General features: G+C 46.2%; 1 protein-coding gene across 2 annotated transcripts in view; it reads left to right on the top strand.

Moving 5' to 3' along the window:
• Serinc5 (serine incorporator 5) overlaps nucleotides 1-21,986 on the top strand; it is a 101,571-nt gene that overhangs the window by 66,588 nt on the left and 12,997 nt on the right. For both annotated transcript variants that reach the window (XM_052743573.1, XM_052743574.1), the window contains exons 6-9: nucleotides 6,074-6,285; nucleotides 8,498-8,593; nucleotides 11,408-11,534; nucleotides 21,779-21,845. In XM_052743573.1, coding sequence (XP_052599533.1) covers nucleotides 6,074-6,285; nucleotides 8,498-8,593; nucleotides 11,408-11,534; nucleotides 21,779-21,845 — 502 coding nt within the window. The remainder of the gene's footprint in view (nucleotides 1-6,073; nucleotides 6,286-8,497; nucleotides 8,594-11,407; nucleotides 11,535-21,778; nucleotides 21,846-21,986) is intronic.

The following is a 21,986-nucleotide window of genomic DNA, read 5'->3' as shown; positions in this document are numbered from 1 at the left end:
CCAGGTGGATCTCTGTGAGTTCGAGGCCAGCCTGGGCTACCAAGTGAGTTCCAGGAAAGGCACAAAGCTACACAGAGAAACCCTGTCTCGAAAAACCAAAAAAAAAAAAAAAAAAAAAAAAAAAAAAAATGTCTCCACTTTCCAAGACACACAACATCCCTTTGTTGGGAAAACTTTCTGTCTTGCTGTAGGAAGCTGTCTTGCCTGTAAAATGGTAGACTCTTTAGTGCCTTGAGAACAGAATTCACATCCCAGGCCGCAAGGAAACGCCTATTAATAGCTAGTTCTTTCTTGTTGAGCTAGACTGAGGAAGCGACAACCAGACAAGGCTCCCGTCCTTGTACAGGGGCCAAGTTGACGCTGTGGTTCTGAACAGAGTGCCATCGCTCTGATTTGGTGTCTGTTTTGGTGCTGTTGGTGATCAATTCTGGGCAGGTGTTCACCACTGAGCTAACTTTCTTTACTTTAAAAATGATTCTCTTTTATACCCAATAAAGCTATTGCTTTATTTATGTCTGTCTGTCTCTGCAGTTCAGGCTGTAAATTCATGATCCTTCTGCCTCTGCCTCCTGAGTACTAGGATCTTAGGTGTGTATGAACTATGGCTGCTCTTTTATAGGTTTTTCTAGGCATCATTTTTATAATACTGAATTTTGGCAAAACAACACAAAGAAACAAACAAACCCAGTGCCACGAGTGTGCATTTTATTTTTATGTTGAGTAAGACAAAGCACATTCTCCAGACTTGCTCAATATTTTCTGTTTTGAACGTATTCTGCAGTTGGACATTGTTCCGCTTTTGTTAAACATGGTGATGAAGTGACGTGGCAGCTGTGTGTGGGGAGTACATCAGTGAAGACAGTGTAGTGCCGGCCGTTTTATCACTCAGTGAATATTACATGAGTACAGCCAACTAGGACCAGACTTTAAACAATGCGGCCGGAGAGACAGCTCAGTAGTTATGAGCACTTGCTGCTCTTTTGGAAGATCCATGCTTGGTTCCCACACCCATCTCAGGCAGCTCGCAACCATCTGTAACTCCAGCTCCAGGGGATTGGACTCCCTCTTCTAGAGGCGCGCGCACACACACACACACACACACACACACACACACACACACACACACACAAGTAAATATTTAAAAAAAAAACAACGTTTCCAGCATACTGGCCCACACAGAAGTGTTACTGGTATGTTTTGGTGTTTTATAAAGTCTCACCTTTTCAATTACGGATTTTCAAGTTGACTTGTGCTCCTGTGAGTTATTGCATGCTATCCACATTTTGAGTCACCTTTAAAATCTAGTGATTTTTGCTGTCATCCCCTCTAGGCCATGTTCTGAGGCAGTAGAGTTTTCTTAAAGATCAGCTAAGGGGTGCTGTAGTTTTATTTGGCCCTATGGTCTTTGTACAGAAGGACCCACAATAAGTAATGCACTTTAGCTGATAATGCTGCATACTGTCTTTTGTACTGGCTAAAATCAAGGCTTCCTCTAAAGTTCTGCAGATATATCGCATGCTGTGTGCTTTATGCTGAGATCGTGTATTGGACACCGAGTCCTGACTTGGGTGTCCCACAGCACGTTCCCCTGGGCACGTCTGTGCTTCTCTCCTTGAGTGCTTTAACTGATTCCTGAGCCAGTTTTTCTGGGACTGACTATTAATGCCAAAGTTTAATGGGCCCTTTGGAAGAGTTTGGTTGCTTTGAAAACTTTCTAGAAACTACTCAGTAAGAATAGCGTAGGAGTTTTGCAGCCAGGCTTGAGAGATGGTGGTTCAGCAGTTAAGAGCATTCACTGCTCCTCCAGAGACCCCGAGTCCAGTTTCAGCACCCATGCAGGGTGGCTTGCAGCTTCTGGTACCACCTGCACTTCAGCTTCAGAGGCTCCTACACTCACTTTAGACTCCTTGGACACTGCACACATGTGGAATACATTTATACAGACATATGCATACACAAAAACAAATCTTTAAAAAAAAAAGACCTTTGCAGACAGTAATATAGCTTTGATGCTAGAATCCAACAAAACCTTTTTAACACACCTACAGTTGATTCATCAGCCTAAAGTTAATACTAAGCTGGGAAGCTCACTAAAATTGTTTCCTTTCTGTCAACTTTTGTGCACTCCCTCCTTTTTTCTCCTGTTTTGTTTGATTTAAATAGACTTGATTTAAGGCTAAAACAGAAAATGTGATTACTGGTTTTAGGGGAACAGCTTTTAGTAGATGGAACTTTTTCCTTTCCCTTTTATTTCATTTATAAATATATCAAAAGAGAAGAGCCTCAAAGCCACAAGGTACACATGCCATGGACCTGCAGGCCCGCTGAACACAGGTCTGCTGTCCCTGCCCATTCTGGAATGTCACTTTGACAAATGTTTGTTGGCATCTCTGACACCAGATTTTGTACTATAAAATGGTGTGGTTGGTTGGATTAGATGGCTAGTAGTTGTGGTTTTGTTTTATTTTTGCTGTCTAGGTCATATTCACATTTGAAAGGTCAGTTCTATATTACAGTTGAAATAGTGGAAGGCACCGGTGCTGGCCAAATGGCTCATTTGGTAAAGGCACTTGCCACCAAGCTTGATGACCTGAGTTTATTCCCCAGGACCCATGTGGTAGAAGGCAAGAACTTCCATAAATTGCCCCCTGACTTCCACATGCGTGCTGCCCTCCCATGTGCCCCCCCATAAATAAATGGCTGATGAAATAACAGAAGGTAGATAGTATATTCAGGGGTTGCTAATGGGAGTTGATGTTAAAAGCATTAGAGAGTGTAAATTTGCTTTGGTAGGTTTAGTTTGGTCCTGCCTCTCATCGAGCCTGGGCCCAGCAGCCTTCCCAGCCTGGGACCCTCTTCCTGTTAGGTGTGTAGACTCTGCAGTCCCCCGGTACTCTGTGTGTGTAGACACTGCAGTCCCCCGGTATTTTGTGTGTGTGTGTGTGTGTGTGTGTGTGTGTGTGTGTGTGTGTGTAGGCTCTGCAATCACCCTGCAGTCTGTGTGTGTGTAGACTCTGCAGTCCCCTGGTATTCTGTGTGTGTGTGTGTGTGTGTGTGTGTGTGTGTGTGTGTGTGTGTGTGTGTGTGTAGGCTCTGCAATCACCCTGCAGTCTGTGTGTGTGTAGACTCTGCAGGGTACTCTCTGTTCTCTGTCTGGGGCTCCTTACTCAGCACGTGGTCAATATCTTTTTGGAGTTTTGTGCTCCAGACAACCCTGATGGGCATGGAGACTGGAGAGATGACCACAGTATGGACTGGGTCGGCCTCCAGCAAGATGCCATCAGGAGCACAGGTTAAGCTGGAGCAGCACAGACACAGCCTCTCTACTCACCTGCTGCCCTGTGTTACTTCTTTAGAGCATGCTCAGTGAGTGCATGGCGTTTCCCAAGCACCATCCTACGTGGTAGCCGTAAGGTAGGGACAGCCTTAGTCTGCTCTGCGAAGCTGATAGTGTTGTAGCGGGGACGTCGATACTCAACACAGAATCATGCAGTTATATGAAGGACTCATGTGTGTGAACTACACCATAAAGGGTGCAGGAGAGCAGGCTGCCCTTTGGGAGGACCCTGCTCAGATGTAAGCTGGCTGGGCTTGTTTAAGGAACAGAGGGACATCTGTGTCTGGGGCCTAGAGGCGTGGGAAGAGCGGGGAAGATGATATCAGTGCTGGCCCTGGGCCAGATCATAGTGCCTCTGAGGGCTATTGTAAAGACTTTTTAAAGTTGTTTTCACTCAGGGCCTTGCACCTGCTGGGCACGTACCTTACCACCGGGCTGCATTTCCAGACTTACAGCTTTGGTTTCTAAATGAAATGTTGGGAGAGTAGAAAAGTTTTGAAGGGAAGACTGTAACCGAGTCGTTCTTAACTTAAAAAACAAAAGATCAGAGAGGGCCATAAGTGCATGCTAAGGAGGCTGGTGTAAGGAGGTCTAGCTCTGAGGGGAGCTTGGAGCCAGGTTGCAAAGGCCCAGATTCTGCATGATCTGAACAAGTGTGGGTGGATCTGGAGGTGAGCTGAAGACGTGGGGTGAGGAGAGTGCCTGTGGTTCTTGTCTTTCTCTTTCTCCCAACAATGAGCGTGCGGCTGCCGTTTTCTGAAGTTAGAGGAGAGGAGTGAACATGGAGTCCTTGTGATGTGCCAAGGCTAGCATGCCAGTCTGACCTCCCAATGGAGAAGGAGGAGGAGGAGGAGGAGGAGGAGGAGTCTGGAGCTCGGGAAAGGCTAGGACCGAACACTGAACCTGGACCAGTGTAGTCAGAAATCCCTCACATGCTAACAACCCAAAGACCAGAGGAGGAGCAGGCTGGACCCTGCCCCGCCCACCAGTCCAGTGGTCAGCTTTCGGTGTGTACGGCACTGTGTGTCCTTGCCGTTCGTTATGTTTTTGTCCCCCATTTTCTTGGTGTGCCTGTCGTGGGGGTAATTCTGAGGCCATCAGAGTGCCCGGCTCAGTGTTGGGACTACGGTGGTCATTGTCATCTCAGCCTTCCTTCCTGTTTTTCTGTCTCTGGCGAGAGCAGCCTTTCCATTGTGAAAGCATTCTAGCAGTGTTGCTTGAACCCTTTCCAGCTCTGTGGAAACGTTAGGCAAGCGGCTTTTTCTGAAGAATGGGGGAGCGTGGTTGTGGGAGCACGGTGTGGGTGCGTGGTTGCTGACACCAAGAGCAGCTGAATCATGAGGTGGATGACAGTCAGTCAGTCTTCCTTGGCTCTGTCCTCTTTAGCATTTATAAACCCCTCCTCTTTGTTCTGAACAATTTCTACGGCATTATGTCACCACTAATCTTGCTCATACCTTTATTAATATTTATAAAAACTGCAAAGTAGATTCCTCTCTTAGTTTCTTTATGGTATATCCCAGTAGACCTTCCCTTCTCCTCCCCTCCCCTCCCCTCCCCTTCCCCTCCCCTCCGCTCCCCTTCCCTTTTGTGTGTGCATGTATGTGCATATTCATGTTTATAGGGGTGAACACTTGTGTATGCATATGGAAGCCAGAGGACTATTTGAGCTATCATTCTTCAGATGCTGTCCACCTTTTGGTCTGGAACTCTCCGAGTAGGCTGGACTAGATGGCCAGGGAACAGCAGGAATCCAGCTGTTTCCACCTCCCCAGTGCTGGGTTACAGGCGCATGTCACTATGCCCAGCTTTTTAAACCATGGAACTCCGGTTCTCGTGCTTGGAAGACAAGCCCTTTCCTGACCGAGCTGTCTTCCCCGTCCGGCGTTTCTGTCCCCGACTTTACAGAGTTATTAAATTATGCATATGTGAGTGTGTCTGTACGGCAGTATGTGCTTGAGTGCAGGGAACTCTGGAGACTTCAGGTCCCCTGGAGCTGGAGTTACAGGCACTTGTGAGCTGCCTGATGTGGGTGCTGGGAATTGAACTCAGATCCTCTGCAAGAGCAGTAAGTGCTCTTAAGCACTGAGCCGTCTCCCCAACCCCTCTTTCCCTGATTTTATTTACTGCAGTGTTTCTCCCTTAGTAAGTTCTCATAGAATTTTGGAGAGGTGGTCCTGATGCCGGCCCTCTTCAGTGCAGAGAGTAAAGAACAGGGGCTGGCAGGGCTTCTGTGAGCGGAGCTGTTTCCCCTAAGAGAGGGTGGCCTCAGGGGAGCTGCCGCCAGCACTTAGATGAGAGGTCATGGCAGTTCCAGGCTCTGCACTCACAGAGAGAGCTCAAAGCCAACCCCATTGAGTTACCGTCTTTGCTTCACACCCCAATGCTGCCACTTCCTCCCCTAGTGCTGTTAGCATCCAGCATGGAGGAGTGTGAGGGTAAAGCTGGTAGATGATCATTTTAGGTGATGCACACACTGGGCTCAGGAGAAGAAACTCATGTTTAGAGATGCTTCTAAGCCTAAGTCAACAAGTCTGCATAATCGTGAGAACATTCTGGCTGAGGTAGAGTGTCGTCATTGCTAAAGGTGTCTTTGGACCCATGGTTCCAGTGTCCCTGATGGGGCCTGATCCTGTGGGTCAGTATCTGAGGGATGGAAAGCTCCAGGGAATGGAGGCCTTCACTGACTTGTTCTCTCTCTCCTCCACCTCCCCTCCCTCCTTCCCGGAGAAACAGGACCGCAGGCACTGCCAGTAATAAGCTGTGGTACGCCTCCCTGTCCCTGGCGACGCTCATCATGTACTCTGTTGCTGTTGGAGGCTTGGCTCTGATGGCATTATTTTACACACAGGGAGATGGCTGCATGGACAACAAGATCCTCCTGGGGGTGCATGGCGGCCTCTGCCTGCTCATCTCTCTAGCAGCCATCTCGCCCTGTGTCCAGAATCGTAAGCATGGCTTTTCTCTTTTTCTGTATGTATTCTCACTTGTGATTTTGAACAAGCACAGTGGTTTTTTGAAAGTCCAAGTCATTCTTTGATTTCCCGTGGATGGGGCTCAAGACTCCTCTTTGTATTCCATGCTTATTTGGAGGGGATAGCCAGGTTTACTTTGTGTCCGGGAAGATCTGAATTGAGGCCAATACATAGGAAGATAGACAGTGCACTATAGGGAGCCTTTAAATGGGAAATGTGCTCAGTCTTTGTTATGCGAGAGATTTCTAAATTTGGCTTGTTGTGTCCTGGTGAAATCTGAATGACAGCGCCCCGAAGGAGCTGTTTCTGGGATTGTCCTAGGCAGGTGACCAGCAACTGAGGACAACCTGGCTCGTGAGTCAGGAAATGGGAACTCTTACCCTAGTTGTTTCCAGTCTCATGACCAGATTCTACTTCAGCGAAGTCTGCAGAACTGTGTGAGCTTGGCCTTGGTCAGACTGTTTCAGAGCCACAAAGGAGGAGACCGTTGAAAGTTCCTTAGAAAGTGGAGGTGTGAGTTGTCACAGCACACTACCTCTGACCCCGTAAGCTTGTATGCTCAAGCTGTGCTGTCGCCAGGTTATAAAGATGTACCTAGTCTGGTGTTCCTTAAAGGACTCTTCCTGTATAGGTGATTAATCTGATATGCTGTTCAGATTCCTAGATAGGAAAAGGAGACATGGACAATAAGTGTATAGCCCTTTGCATCCTTTCCAGAACAGTGGGTTTGAAAAGCCAGGCATGTTTCTGCATGCCTGTAATCACAGTACTTAGGAGACGGAAGTGAGAGGATCAGAAAGTTAAAGCCAACCTTGACTGCATAGGGGCATTTGAGGCCAGCCTGGGCTCCTCAGCTAAGGAGTAGCAAACAATTTTACCAAGATTAAGATATTATCCGTACTGAGTTTTCAACTGCATTACAGAAATTGAGGCAGTTATTCTTCCAATCTCTGCAACTGATCAGTAAAGAATTTCCTAAAACAAACCATTGGTAAGCTGACTAAAGTCTCCTTTGGGTTCAGTCCTATCTTCTGAAACAGGCATAACATTTTGAAATTTTGCCTACTGCCATTAGTTCTAAGGATGTCTAATTCCAGAGAGCAATATTGTGAATGCCTATTACAATACCTCTATTGATAAATATAAGTGAAAACCAGTAATTTAAGAAGGAATTTTAACAGAAGGTAGCTGGAATCCTTTCATGTCAGCAGGTGGTTGAAAATTTCAGCAAAGAGAGATCCCATGTCAACAGATTCTGTAGTTACCCTAAATGATTCCAATACTAAGTTGTAACTTAACTATTGGAACTTTAAGGCCCTCTCCCAGTGAATGCCACGCCCCATAGCTTTTCTTTTTAGCCTGGACTAGGTCTTGTACTTAGTGTGGCCAAGAGTGTTTTGGTGGTGGTGGTTTGTTTTTGTCTTGACAGCTAAGTGCTTATGCTTCGTGGATTATCTAATGACCTTGTCCATCTACCCACGCTCTGTGAAGTTTGTCTGTCTGTCACGCTAAGCTAAACAATGATGCCAATTTTCTTCTGATCTCATGACTTACGAGCTAACGTTATAAACTTCAGCGGGGAGGGGGCCTGAGAGATGGTTCAGCAGGTCAAGGCACTTCCTGCAAAGCCTGAGAACCTGAATTTAATCCCTGGGACCCACAAGGTAGAAGGAGAGAACGTACTCCTGCAAGTTGTCCTCTGACCTCCACACATCACACATGCTTGTGCACCTGTATGTATGTATCCATGCAACAAACTGTCCACACATACATACATACATACATACATACATACATACATACACACACATACATACATACATACACACATATACACATACATACATATACACATACATACATACACACATACATACATACATACATACGTACATACATACATACGTACAATTCAAAACCCTCAGGGGTCTGGATATTGTGTTGCATAGTTATAGGTTTTTTAGCATTGTTTATGGAGAGATTGGAAAGAATTTGGTGTCCTTAAATAGCAATATGAAGGTGGGCATATCCTCACCCAATTTTAAGTTTTTTCCTGAGACAAACACTTCATTAGTAAAGGTGGGTGTAGAAGTTTAAGGAGCTTCGTGCGTGGGGATGGGAATCCGTTTAAGGTCCAGGTCTGCTGCTGGATTTTAAGCCCGTCTTCGTCTGTCTCTTGTTCCAGGACAGCCACACTCGGGGCTGTTGCAGTCTGGGCTGATCAGCTGCTATGTCACATACCTCACTTTCTCGGCACTGACCAGCAAGCCTGAGAAAATAGGTAAGGAGCCTTTTTCAAGTGTGTGTTGATGGTACATGTGTCTTCATTTCCCTAGAACCTGAGCTGTCGAGGATTCAGTAAATCAAAGAAGCAAGATGATCTAGGCCTTTTCATGAAGTCAAGTCATTAACTGCAAAAACAAAAATTTCTTCTCTTAAAAATTTTTCATTATTTTTTTAACTGTGTGTGTGTGTGTGTGTGTGTGTGTGTGTGTGTGTGTGTGTGTGTGTGTGTGTGTACACACATGCATGTGTGAGTGCAGGTACTCCAGGAGTCCAGAAGGGGCATATGATCCCCTGAAGCTAAATTACAGGCCACCATGAACCACCTGACGTGGGTACAAGAGCCACACGGGCCATTAACCACTGAGCCCTCTCTCTAACGGCTGCCCGCCCCCGCCCCCCAGCATTTTTTGAGTCTTCCCACTGTGCAGAGGTCAGCAGGTCAGCTTTTAAGTTGTGGTCAGGCCTCCTCTGCGTTTCCTTGTTCTGCTTTGTCAGGAACCGCTTTATTTTACTCGGTTGTTTCCTTGTTTTGTTTTGTTTTTGTTTCATTTGGTTTCGATTTTTTAGTTATTAGTTTTTCCCATGTCAGGAGGTTATTCTCTGACAGTGAGAGGGAGTTGGGAAGTATGAAGGTAAGAGGTGAAAACACAGTTTGAACCCAGATCCGTCACTGGCAGGCCGACAGTCTCACAGTGCTGTCCTAGGTGACATTTACTTACAGAGACGATAGAACACAGAGAAAGGGGCACGACTGTCGGAGCCAGACTGTCGGACCTCTGTTCTGTGGTGGTTTTAAGAATCCAGTGAAAACGCTCATGATGTGTGCATTAGTCAGAACGGTGACCAGCACACAGCAAGTTCTGTGGGGTGTTACCTGTGACTAGGGTAAAATTGTTACAGTGATTATTTTGAAAGCTTTTTTTTTTTTTTTTGGTTTTTCGAGACAGGGTTTCTCTGTGTAGCTTTGCGCCTTTCCTGGAACTCACTTGGTAGTCCAGGCTGGCCTCGAACTCACAGAGATCCGCCTGGCTCTGCCTCCCGAGTGCTGGGATTAAAGGCATGCGCCACCACCGCCCGGCGATTTTGAAAGCTTTTAAAGGCAGGGTTACATAATCCTCCTGGACCTAGAACTCCCTATGTAGACCAGGCTGGACTCAAAACCACAGAAATCCACCTGTCTGCCTCCAAGTGCTGGGACTGAAGGCTTGTGCCAAAAGTAAGATATTAACCTACATAAGTAGTAGTATGTTCTAACATGATATTATGAGCCCCTGAGCCTTATGAACAGGTGGCCAAATTTTCATATTGATTTTTTTAGATCAATATATTTTATATTTATCACTTTTGTGATACATAAGTATGCATAAACACATATGCATATGCATGCAGATACATGAATGTTTGAATGTTCAGGTATATTTGATCTTCTATAAATCAAGTAAATGTAGTCTTAATTGAATAGAAAATAGAAGTTCCTAAATTTAGAAAACAAATGTAGTGATTATTTAGATACACGTACTTATAGGTCTTCTTTGTTTTGAGAGAAGGTCTTACTGTAAAATCAAGTTGACATGGAACTCACCATGTAGCCCAGGCTAGCCTTGAACTTGCTGTTTTCCTGCCTCGGCCTCCCAAGTGCTGGAATCAGAGGCACATGCCACCATGTTCAGCTCAGGTCTTGTCTTCATAGTTATGGTTGGAAGTAGTAATTGGAGGTCTTATAGTAAGTATAGCTTATCCTGAGTTTAATTACACACAAAAAAGCTCAATCCTGACTTAGTTTACTGTGGGGTCTCAAAACTTTTTTTTTTTTTTTTTTTTTTTTACAATTGCTTGTGTATTAATCTCTGATTTCAACTTTATGGAGGTTTTGTTCACAGTGTTTTTTTAAATAACAAACATTTCCCCAAAACAGTAAAACACTTTTATTTTTAAGTAGTACTACCTGAATATAAATGTTAAGTTTTGTTCACATCTCACAAAAATCATTTCCCCCACTGCCCTCGAAAGTAAAGGTTTTAAAACCACAGCTGACATGGTTATGTTTACTCTTTTGAGGTGAACACCAGTGATAATTCCAGTTTGACTCAGAGTGTGTGTTTGCAGAATGATTTCTGTACTTCCCTGTTTGGGGGTCAAGTTGACAATCAGACCTAGCTGGATATTAATAATTGAAGCACAATGTTTTTTAAAAATGCTAATTGCTGCTGAGAGAGGCATTATAGACACATTTCTATCCAGCCTCTTGATTCATCTCTTTGAACTTTTAGACTACCTCAGGTTTCCAGGTCACAGGCTGAGGGAGGCCATGTCCCTTCTGTCAGCTGTAGTAACCTGTCTTCTCTGGCTTAGGAGCCCAGTTTCAGGCCCCCATCACACTGTCTGGAAGTGGGTTGTTACACCAGGGGGCCTGTGCTCTACCCTCCCTTCAGAGGCTTGTGGATCCAGTTCAGAAGAAAGCATAATAATATTTTTAAATGGATCTAACTTCACTTTTACTGTTTTCTCTTTAATCTACGAAAAGAGCGAGAGTGACTGACTCCTACGTCATCACATCCTCGAATCACATCCTCGAACACTTAACCCGGAGGGGCGTGGGGTGCTCCTCTCGTGTGCTGGTGTGGGAGGGCAGTTTTCTGAGCTAGCGAAAGTGCAGTTGTGTAGAAACAGATGGTAGAGTAGAAGTCCCCAGTGTGAAGGCCTCGGTGTCAGGAGGAGTCATGCCGGAGCTCTCTGAGTCTTCCCAGATGAATGCTGTAAGGGGCAGCAGACCTTTCTCCTGTGACTGTGTTTGCTTTGTGTTTACAAGTTCAAGACGAACATGGGAAGAACGTTACCATATGTGTGCCTGACTTCGGTCAAGACCTGCATAGAGATGAGAATATGGTGGCCTGGCTGGGCACCTTGCTCTTGATCGTCTGCATCTCATATTCATGGTAAGTCCTAGGAGTTATTGATGCTCAACTTTCAGGCTTTAAAATTATAGTTGTTTCCTTGTAAAAAAAAAAAAAAAACAAGCCAGCAGTGACATGGCCTCCTGCATGAAATCCGTGTACTCATTGCTCCACTAGATGGGGCAAATTAAATAGAAGCATGCTTTGTTTAAAAGTTGATTGAAGATTAGTTGCTGTGGCATCCGAAGAGTAAGGGAGCACATAGTGAGGAAGATGAAAACATAGTGTATGCCAGAATGTCCTGACAAAACTCTGATCCGAGGGGGAGATAGCATTTGTTTTGTTACCGGTGGAGAGGAAGCCTAGTTGTTCTTCACGTGGCCCAGTGAAGACAGGAAGCGTCCCCTCCTCTCGTCCCCTCCTCTCCTGTGCTAAGACTCTGGCAGTGCTGTCAAGTAGACCAGACAGCATCTCCCAGGGTCTGTGGGACGTATGTGATGTCGGCAGGGTGTCTCACACGCCTGGGCCAAGGAGCCTCCACTTTAAAAACACTTCTGAGGTTGCTGGAGAGAAAAGTCAAGGATAGAAATGGTTGGTTACCTATTCTATGTACATACTTCACTGGTAATGAAGCTTCCTTTCAACAGGAGCCTTTTCAGAGTGAGGTTTTACCTCAGTATGTTTTATGTTTTGTTTCTGTGTGTGAGAAATTCAGCTTGTCATGGGCACGTTATAATTTTCCTCTTGCTGAAACTAAACAATCCTGGTGGTGACAGCCTGTGTAAAGAAAATGTCAGAGTACATTGACATGCTCTCTAATCCTGCTGAAAGGAAGGGGCCAGCAAGGGCCTACACACTACAGAGTGTTTGCTCAGAACTGTGACCCAGCCAGGAAATGCTTGCTTGTGTACCATGTGATTAAAGTGGTGGTTCTCTAGCCAGCTCTAATCCCCAGTCTGCCTGTGCTACGTGACAGCCTTTCCGATATGTCTGAAGGAACATTTAATCACATCAGTTGTCTACCTAGTACCTGCTATCCTGAAACAGAGAGGGTTGAGGCTGGGGAGATGGTCCAGTCAGTAAAGGGATGGCCATGCACGCGTGAGGACCTGCGTTCAGATTCACATCTCCAGTGTTCATGTAAAAAGCTGAGCTTTGTCACCCACACCGCTAACCCCAGTGCTGGGGATGTGAACAGGTGGATCCTGACTTGCTGGCCAGCCAGTCTAGCCAGTGAGCTCCAGGTTCAGTGAGGGACCCTGTCTCAAAGAGTAAGGTAGGAAGACGTTGAGGAAGGTACCCAGTGTGTGCTGGCCCCTGCATGCACACACACACACACAGACGTACACAAAAGTAAACAACGAGGGGGTTCAAGTCTTTGGCCATTTCCAGGGAGCCCGTACCTCATGCGCCATGTTTCCTGCTGCCTGTGTGCTGCCTAGTTGTTTGTCAAAGCCAGAGTAATCTGGGGAAAAGAACTTTAATGAAGAAAATGATACCCCATTGGGTTGACCTGTGGGAAAGCCTGGGGTGCATGTTCATGGTTAGTGATTGATGTGGGGGGGGGCTAAGCCCACTGGAGGTGTACCACCCCTGTGCAGTGGTTGTGTTAGAAAGCAGGATGAGCAAGCCTTGAGGAGCAAGTCAGTTAGCACTCCTCCGTGGTCTCTGCTTCAGTTCCTGCCTCCAGGTTCCGGCCTTGAGTTTCTCCCTGAATTACCTCAGTGATGGGCTGTGATGTGGAAGTGGAAGATGAAATAAATCCTTTCCTCCCCAGGTTGCTTTATGTCATGGTGTTTATCACAGCAACAGAAAGCAAACCAGCATGTAAGAGTGTTGGTGAGTGGGGCTGGAGTGATGGCCAGCAGTTCCAAGCATTGACTCTTTATTCTTCCAGAGCTCTGAGATTCAATCAATAACTTGGCAGCTAACAGCTGTAGTAACTCCAGCTCCACGAGATCTGATATCATCTTCTGGACTCTAGGACACTGCACACACATGCTCTACAGACATACATGCAAGCGAAACATTCAGATACATAAAAAAAAAAATAAACAAAAATCTCAAAAATATTGGTAGGTCAAGAGAGAAGTAGGTTACTAAGCTGCTTATAGCTCATTTTCTTTTTTTTTTTTTAAAAAAAAAATCAAATAGAGTTGTGTTTATAAAACTTCCCAGAAGGAAGGGTTGGAGAGCTGACTCAGTGGTTAAGAGCTCTTGATGCTCTCGCAGAGGATCGGGGTTCAGTTCCCAGCACCCCGCGGCAGCTCACAATCATCCATAACCTCGGTTCCAGTTCAGATGCTGTCTTCTCTCTGGCCACCAGGCACACATGTCGTGCACAGACATAATTGCAGGTAAAATGCTCATACTCATAAAAGAAATGTTTAAAAAACAAAACAAAACGAAAAATCAGAAACTCCCAGGAAGAGACGGAGCAAACTTGTGGTAGTGGTGGCGTTTGAGATAAGTATTTCCCTTCATTTTAGTTTTGTGGTGTTTTGGTTTGTGTTTATTTGCAATTAAATAGGCTTTCTTTTTGTCTGTTTTGGTATTATCAGACGAAATTATAAGGGTACTTAGCAGAACAAAATACTAGTTGTTTGAAGGTTAGTCAGTGTCCAGTAAAGCTGGGAAGGGGAAGTGGTTGTTCAGAGGTTTAGGTTCGCTGTGGGCATCTGTAAAGGAGCAGAGTCCTACTGGGTACGCTGCATAGACTGATGGTGGTGGGGGCGTCTCACGGTATGGATTTTTCACCCCCCTCACGTTTTCCCCTGCTTCTCGGTTGTAAAGGCTTGCTTTTAGAGCTGGGTATGTTGGTGTGTGCCTGTAATCCCAGCTAATATGGGAGGCTGGGGCTGAGGCAGGAGGATTACAAGTTTGAGGCTAGCCTCAGCAATTTAGCAAAACCCAGTTTTGTTTTTTTTTTAGTCACTTTTAAGACTGGGAGTGTGGCTCAGTAACAGAACCAGGCATACAGTGTATGCACAAACATAGACATAGACATACACACACACACACACACACACACACACACACACACACACACCCCAATAAGAGGGATTCAAGTCCATTTCCTATGAGTGCATAATGTCACCACAACTTAGCACAGCAATTCTTAACTCTCAGCCTTTGTGAGGATCTGGGTCTGAAACCCACCCCACCCCCTGCCAAATCACTTTTAATTTGGGACTTAAGTGGAAATGAATTTATCTGCTATTCCATATGTATAAAACCCTAGACTTAATCCCTAGCACTATACAACAACAATAACAACAACAACAACAAAAAACTACAAAGATCACTTTTGAGAGAGATGGTCTCTGAGACTTGAGGCATCACAAGTGGAGGTTGGCAAAGGGTAGTTTGATGTTTCCAAAGATGTCAATTTTCAAAGCTGACAGCTGCTGTTTAGACTGTCTAAATGCCAACAGCAAACGTTGGTATTGAGTGCTGGTAATTAACCGCAGAACTGTAGTGGCCTGGAATGAAGACACGAAGCAGCAGTGCCCAGAGCACAGAGGGTAATGGGGCTGCCCGTGGGGGCCTCTGGAACACACTGTGTGAGCATATTCTCAGGAGTTGGCTGAGTGTCCCCTAGGATCTGGAGATGGATGCTGTAGTCACCCACCACAGCACCAGGAGGAGTCAGCGTTTAGAATGTTATAAACAAATGGGTTGGCTTCAAGATCACAGGGCCATGAACTCAGACTTCACAGGGCCTCGAAGAAGACCTGCTGCTGAGGGAAGACACCCATACCATTGATGGTTCTCAGTTGTTTCCAGAGTTTACGTGGTTGAAGCCTGGGAGGTTGGAAAATGTTCTCCAGTGAGGCCACACTGTCTGGGTAGAAGCTTGGAGAATGTTCTCCAGTGAGGCCACACTGTCTGGGTAGAAGCTGTTATTTGAGCATGATTACAGGAATGGTTAAATTCTTGGTGGACACTGTATAGGCTAGAACAGATAGGGTGGAGATTAAAGGGGAAGAAATAAGGAATTAAAGAAGTGTTCCGTGTAAGACCCAGGATTGTCTGGGGCTGCTTTTTATGATATCGTAGACAGCATGGTCCACTGCCCTCCTCTTGGTTCTCTGGGGGATCCTTGTCTCACTCCCAAATGCTTCCTTAGGCACTTCATGAATTCCCCCCAAGTGCCTGCCTTGAGGAGATTGCTGTCAGGGTCCAGAATAGATGCTACAAGTGTCTGAGGATACTAATCTGAGGGATAGCAAATGAATCTAAGCACATTGAGTTCTTTAGTCCATTTACTTTATTGTTCTGAGTCAATTCTCTCTACACAGCTTCAGCTCTGTCCTCACACTCAGCTCCTCTCTGTGCCCAGTTTTCCTGTCCTTATAGTTTTAGTAAGCTCCTATGTTTTTTACCTGATCTTCCTCCTCCGTCCCTTCGTCCTCCATCTATATCCTTCCTGGCTCCTTACCCCTGGCCCTGATAAGATCTGCTTTACCCTCTACAGAATCTCGGTCTTCCTCTCCTCTCCCTGGCCTTGTGGTTCTGTGTCTGCTTCTGGAATTCCAGCTCCAGTCCTTACTGAACCTGGTTATGCAAAAAGCCCTACTGTCCTCTGTCAGTCTCTCTGCCATGCCCCTAGCCTGAGGGAAGGGGATGGTCTGAGCCTCATTGGCACAAGAAACAAAGCTATGCATCTACAGCCTGCTTGTCTCCTAGGCTCAAGGGGGAAGTTAGTTACCTACAAGTTAAGCAGGTCTGGAAAGCTTAGCTGTTCGCTAAATGGTCTATAGTATTTGGGCACACAAGAATCTCATAGCAGAAGACAGCTGAAATATTAAAAGCTGGATAACACTAAATATTCATAATGAATGGCTTGCCTTTTGACAGACCCTTGGGCGGTCAAAGTATAGCTTTACTACACAGCTGAATCTCTATAGTGTATTCTTGCGGCCCACAGGAGGCGCTGTGTCTGCCCTGGTCCTCCTATCTGGGCACTTCCTGAGAATCTACTCTGTAGTGTCTTGTCCAGATCTTGCTTCCTGGGTCATGCTCTCTCTAGAGCTCCTGCCTGGTGCCAAGGAGTTACCTCTGTGGAGGAGCATCCCAGCCAGGACCCCAGGATGGCCCTCACCTTGGCCCATTTGCCGGGGTTCCCTAGTTAGTCCAGCCTTCCTACCCTCTCTTGAACCGGGTGACAAAGTCCAGCTTCCCCTGGATGTAACTGGTCCTTAACTCCTTCCTTGTTCTTCAGATTCAGATTGCTGTTTTGTTATTTCCAGCTGAAGTTGTCAGGCTGGGGAGGACCCTGGAGTCCTTTGTACTTGTAAAGGATGGAATATGTTCCTGCACCTCTGTACCTCAGCTTCGGGAACCATTGGCTTCCTTTGCTCGAGTATGTGGAGAGATTGACTGCTATGGAGTTACTCTTTTTTTTTTTTTTTTTTTTTTTTTTTTTTTTTTTTTGGTTTTTCGAGACAGGGTTTCTCTGTGTAGCTTTGCGCCTTTCCTGGTACTCACTTGGTAGCCCAGGCTGGCCTCGAACTCACAGAGATCCGCCTGCCTCTGCCTCCCGAGTGCTGGGATTAAAGGCGTGCGCCACCACCGCCCGGCCAGGAGTTACTCTTTTTATTGTCACTGTGACAAAAGACCTGACCAAAGAAATCCTAAGGGAGGAAAGATTCATTTTGGCTCATGACTTCGGAGTGTTCTGGTTTGCTTTCTATTACTGTTAATAGATAACATGGCTGTGCTGGCTAGAACAGGATGGTCATTTGGGAAGAGGGAATCTCAGCTGAGAAAATATCCCCACCAGATTGGCCCATGGTGCATTTTCTTGATCGATAATGATACGGAAGGGCCCAGCTTTCTGTGGGCAGCACGACCCCTGGGCAGGCAAATGGAGCAAACCAGAGAAAACAAGGCAGTAGGCAGCACCCCTCCATGACCTCTGCATAAGCTCGTGCCTCCAGGTTCCTGCCCTGTTTGAGTGCACTATGATGAGGAACTGTAAGCTGAAATAAACCCTCTCCTCCGGAAGTTGCTTTTGGTTGTGGTGTTTTATCACAGCAGTGGAAACCATAACTTAAGACAGTGACCAGATGCATAGAGAAAGGGTTTATTTTATCTTACAGCTTGTAATCCATCCTAAAGGAAGTCAGGGCAGGAACTCAGGGAAGGATCCTGGAGGTAAGAGCTGAAGTAGAGACCGTGGAAGAATGCTGCTTGCTGGCCTGCTCTTCATGGCTTGCTCAGTATGCTTTCTTGTATTACCCAGACCCACCTGCATGGGGGTGGGGGGCGCACCACCCACAGTGGGTTGGGCCCTCTTCCATTAATCAGTTAAGCTTTGAGAACTAATGGCCTTTCGAGCCCAATGTTCCAAATGCGTCACAGCCTCCCCTAGAAAAACCTGGTTAGGTCTGTCACAGCAAGAGCCCAGTCTTTTTTCTGTTGTAGTTGCTTCCTATTGATGTGGCAAAGACCACCCCAGAGATGGCTTGGGGTGGTGTCCTTTGCTAAGGCAGGATCCTAAGCTGGGTGGCATGCACAATTAGATTATTAGGAAGCATTTGTGCTATAAAGTATTCCTTGGTTATTTTCATGTTAGTTATGCTTAAGAGAAAAAAAATAACTCTTTAGTGTTTACACCATCTAAGAAAATACCCACTGAATCTAAAAGTGGACAAGCTAAGAATCTTTATTAAATGCTAAGCAACTTCCTGGTTCAAAATAGACTGTTGACGGCAATACAACATGCCGTGTGGAAGAAGGTTGGTATGATGTTCTGGTAAAGAAGTTGGCTTAAGCTGAGAAAAAATGGTAATAGAAGAGGAGTGTTATTTCTGTTTGTCCTCAGCCTGCCACTCTTATTTAAGAAGGAAGGAATGGTGGTGGTTTGCTTTTCTGTTTTAGAAATCCTGCCACTGCCTCAGCAACTAGCCAGAAGTCTTTCGTGGCTGTGCACCAGGAGCATGGGGCAGCCTCCCCTGGTTCCCACAGAATTCTGGTCTCCTTTGATAGCCATGAATCACTGATTACAGAGCACTGTGGGAACGTGGTGGACTTGTCACAGAGTCTGGACAGAGGCATGGGCCATATCCTAGGCCTGCCCTGTCAATTTCCTAGGGTGAGTAGAGGCCTGTGGTCTCCAGTGGGAAAGTCTGGAATCTTCTTGGGATTCCCTGTGACCACGGAACTTCGGCTCGCTCGGGCATGAGCTGAACAGGTGCTCAGAACGCACGCCATTGATCTGACAGTATGGCAGACTTTAGAGTATTGCCATGGTTTCTAGAGAGGAGGGAAGGAAGGCGACGTTTTGTTGAACGTGTGAATGATTGATTACAGGGAACTTGGGCTTTTGTGGGTGGATCCAGAGACAGTAAACAAGCTCTGTGGAATTAGCGGTTCTCTGAATGTGACAAACTGCCTCACTTGGTGCCATAGTCCTCTGTCCACCCTTGCTCCATTACAGGGTATTGTGGCTGATGTCTGTACTTCCGTCACTCAGGAGGTTGAGGCAGGAGGATTGCTATAAGCTCAAGACTACTATGGACCACATAGTAAGTTTCAGACCAGCAAGGGCTGCATAGTAAGACTGTGCCTCAAAATAAAGAAAAAAAATATAGGGCTGGGGAGATTACGACCTGAGTTCCAATCCCTAGAACCCACATAAAGCCAGGCACCGCACGTATCTCTAATCCCAGTGCTTCCACAGTGAGGTGGGGCTGGGGAAGATGGGAGAATTTCTAGAAGCTCAAGAGACCTGGAACAACATGAGACCTTGTCTCACACAGAGTGGTACATAAGGACGTACACCCAAGATCATCCTCTGACCTTCATATGCACACAGTCACACACACACACACACACACACACACACACACACCCACACACACACACACACACACACACACGGTGATGGGGAGGGGAGGGAGAGACAATATTCTAGGCTTTAAGAACTTGCAAAACTATTGTTTTCTTTAGTAATTTTCAAGAGGTTTTTGTTTGTTTGTCAAGACAGGCTTTCTCTGTGTAGCCTTGGATGTCCTGGAACTCGCTCTGTAGACCAGGCTGGCCTCAAACTCACAGAGATCCGCCTGCCTCTGTCTCCCGAGTGCTGGGATTAAAGGCGTGCTCCACCACTGCTGGCAATTGTCAAGAGTTTTATGGGAAAGGCCTTGTACTGCAGCTTCATCTGCTCTGCATGTAGGAGGACATGATCCTTAAGGATGGTCTGCATGCAAAGCCCTTCCCTGGTTTAGTGCTGCTGTCTGAGGTGGGAATGAGGTGGCGAAGGTCCTTGAATCAAAAGTTTTGTCTTTCTGAAACTTTTATTCCAGAGAATTATGAAATGGAGTAGTTATTGCAATGCTCCTAAAGACTGTTCTTCAGTTTTCAGTTGAAGACTTCAGATGCTGAAGTCTCGGTAAAATTCAAATGTGGGTTTCCCTACCGAAGCTTCCTGCTGTACTAGAGCGTACTTGGCATGCAGAAGTCTGACGTGCAGGAGCAGATGGCTGTGTTCCTTGGGAGCATGAATACTGGGAGTTTTTGTCTTCCCCTGAGTCAGGAAGTAGAGTGGAGGTGTGGAGGGTTAGCGTCAGGATCCCAGAGGTCCTCTTCGCTAGTGAGGGAGGCATTCTGTTGCTTCCCTGCAGTTCATTGACTGAGAGCAAACAGACAAGACCCTGCCTCCTGGGGTTGGTTTGGGGACCCAAATCTTACTTCCTGCCTGTCCACTGGAAGCCGGGCTTCTTGAGTAGCAACAGTCGCCCACTCTGTCCTTGTAAGCTTGGTTCTGTGTGAGCAGGACAACTGCATTTTCGTGGAAGAGCCCCTAGCACTCAGAACAGGGCTTGCCACATGCCGCACTCATGGCCTCTAGGAATCATTGAAATGAGTGCATTAGGCTAAATGTTGAGTATATTAGCTTGTTTAAATATACTCTTCCGTGTTTTTGTAGAAGGGAGAAATAAGTAGTTTTTGAAGGGGTTAAGCGGCGGCGGTGCTTGTGGCTGGCCGCGGCTATTGCACGGAGTGCTGGATGCTGTGGTGGTAGAAGAATCACGAGCCATGGTTACCTTTTTAGAGCTTTATTAGGAGGGAGAGACAGACAGAAAGACAAAAGACAGAGAGAGAGAGAGAGAGAGAGAGAGAGAGAGAGAGAGAGAGAGAGAGAGAGAGAGAGAGAGAAGAGAGAGAGAGATGGAATACAGAAAGAGAGCCCATGGGAGGGCACGCCCGCTTTTTAGGCTGGGACGCCGTCGCAGGCTGATGATGTAATAAGGACAGGATCCTTACAGTTTTACCTTTGTAAGTCAGTTTTACATATCATTTTACCTCTCTGTGTGAAGGAAAGACAGGAAAAAGTTTTGGGACAGGGTCTACTGTAGGCCAGTCTGGTCTCAAACTCACTGTGTTGTCAAGGATGCCCTTGAATGTCTGACCTTTGAGCCCCCTCCCTCCAGTCTGGGGTTCCAGGTCTGTGTAACCTCACCCAGTGTATGTGGTGCTGGAAACGGAACCCACAGCTTCGGGCATGCTGTGCAAACACTGCTGGCTGAGCTCCATCGCCTGGATTTAAAGGGAGAAAAAGCTACCCAACAATAATAAAACAGGCAACAGCTTCTGTAACAAATTCCAAAGGGCAAGTGTCACTCTACCGTCCTTTGCTCTGGCCCCTCTGACTTCTCTCATAACTTCTGACCTCTAAGTGAGACTCATCAGAGAGAGAGAGAGAGAGAAAGGTGAAATTATGAAGTGATCCGAGCATTTGAGCGAGGAGCAGCAAGAAGCCATGCTGAACACCGCGGTGGAAGAGCAGAGACAGCCGCAAGCTTGTGTCTGGATGAAATGATCTAATACCATGTACATAAAAAGATCACTGTGGAATCAGCCGATGAGCTTGGATAGCAAACGGAATATCACAGTAGCTCATGTTCATCCCTCAGTGTCTGGTGCGGGGTTGTTCCAGATACCAAATCAAGCTTCTTACATGTATAATGGTGTGGGTATTATTTTTACACAAGATCTGCATACATCCTCCATATATGTTAAATTGTCTCTAGATGGTGTGTCTGATGCAGTGTAAACAATGTAAGCCATCATCAGTTAGGAAGTCAGAGCAAGGGAGGAGGGTCTGCTCTGTTCAGCACAGACACACCCTTGCCCCCTAGATACCTTTGTGCAGAGTTAGATAAACCCACAGATGGAGACGAGGAGGGAGCTGTGGGCGCAGTGAGCCTGGGCCAGGCAGCTTTCCCTTCACCCAATGACAGCTTCTCACTGTGTTCCTGGACTCTGCTTTTCCCTAGTTTGACATCAACAACAAGGTCAAGTTCGGATGCTCTGCAGAGGCGCTACGGAGCTCCTGAACTGGAAGTAAGTTCATTTCCTTTTCTTCCCTTGCTTCAGCCCCGGACCCATTTATGTGCTGGTCTTTTTTTTTTTTTTAAATAAATTTTGGTGGTGCACACCTTTAATCCCAGCACTCAGTAGGCAGAGGCAGGTGGGTGGATCTCT

This window comes from Peromyscus californicus, unplaced genomic scaffold (genome assembly GCF_007827085.1).
Source record: "Peromyscus californicus insignis strain IS unplaced genomic scaffold, ASM782708v3 Scaffold_18__1_contigs__length_77618521, whole genome shotgun sequence".
NCBI classification, from domain to species: Eukaryota; Metazoa; Chordata; class Mammalia; order Rodentia; family Cricetidae; genus Peromyscus; species Peromyscus californicus.
This window is presented reverse-complemented; position numbering and strand designations above follow the sequence as displayed.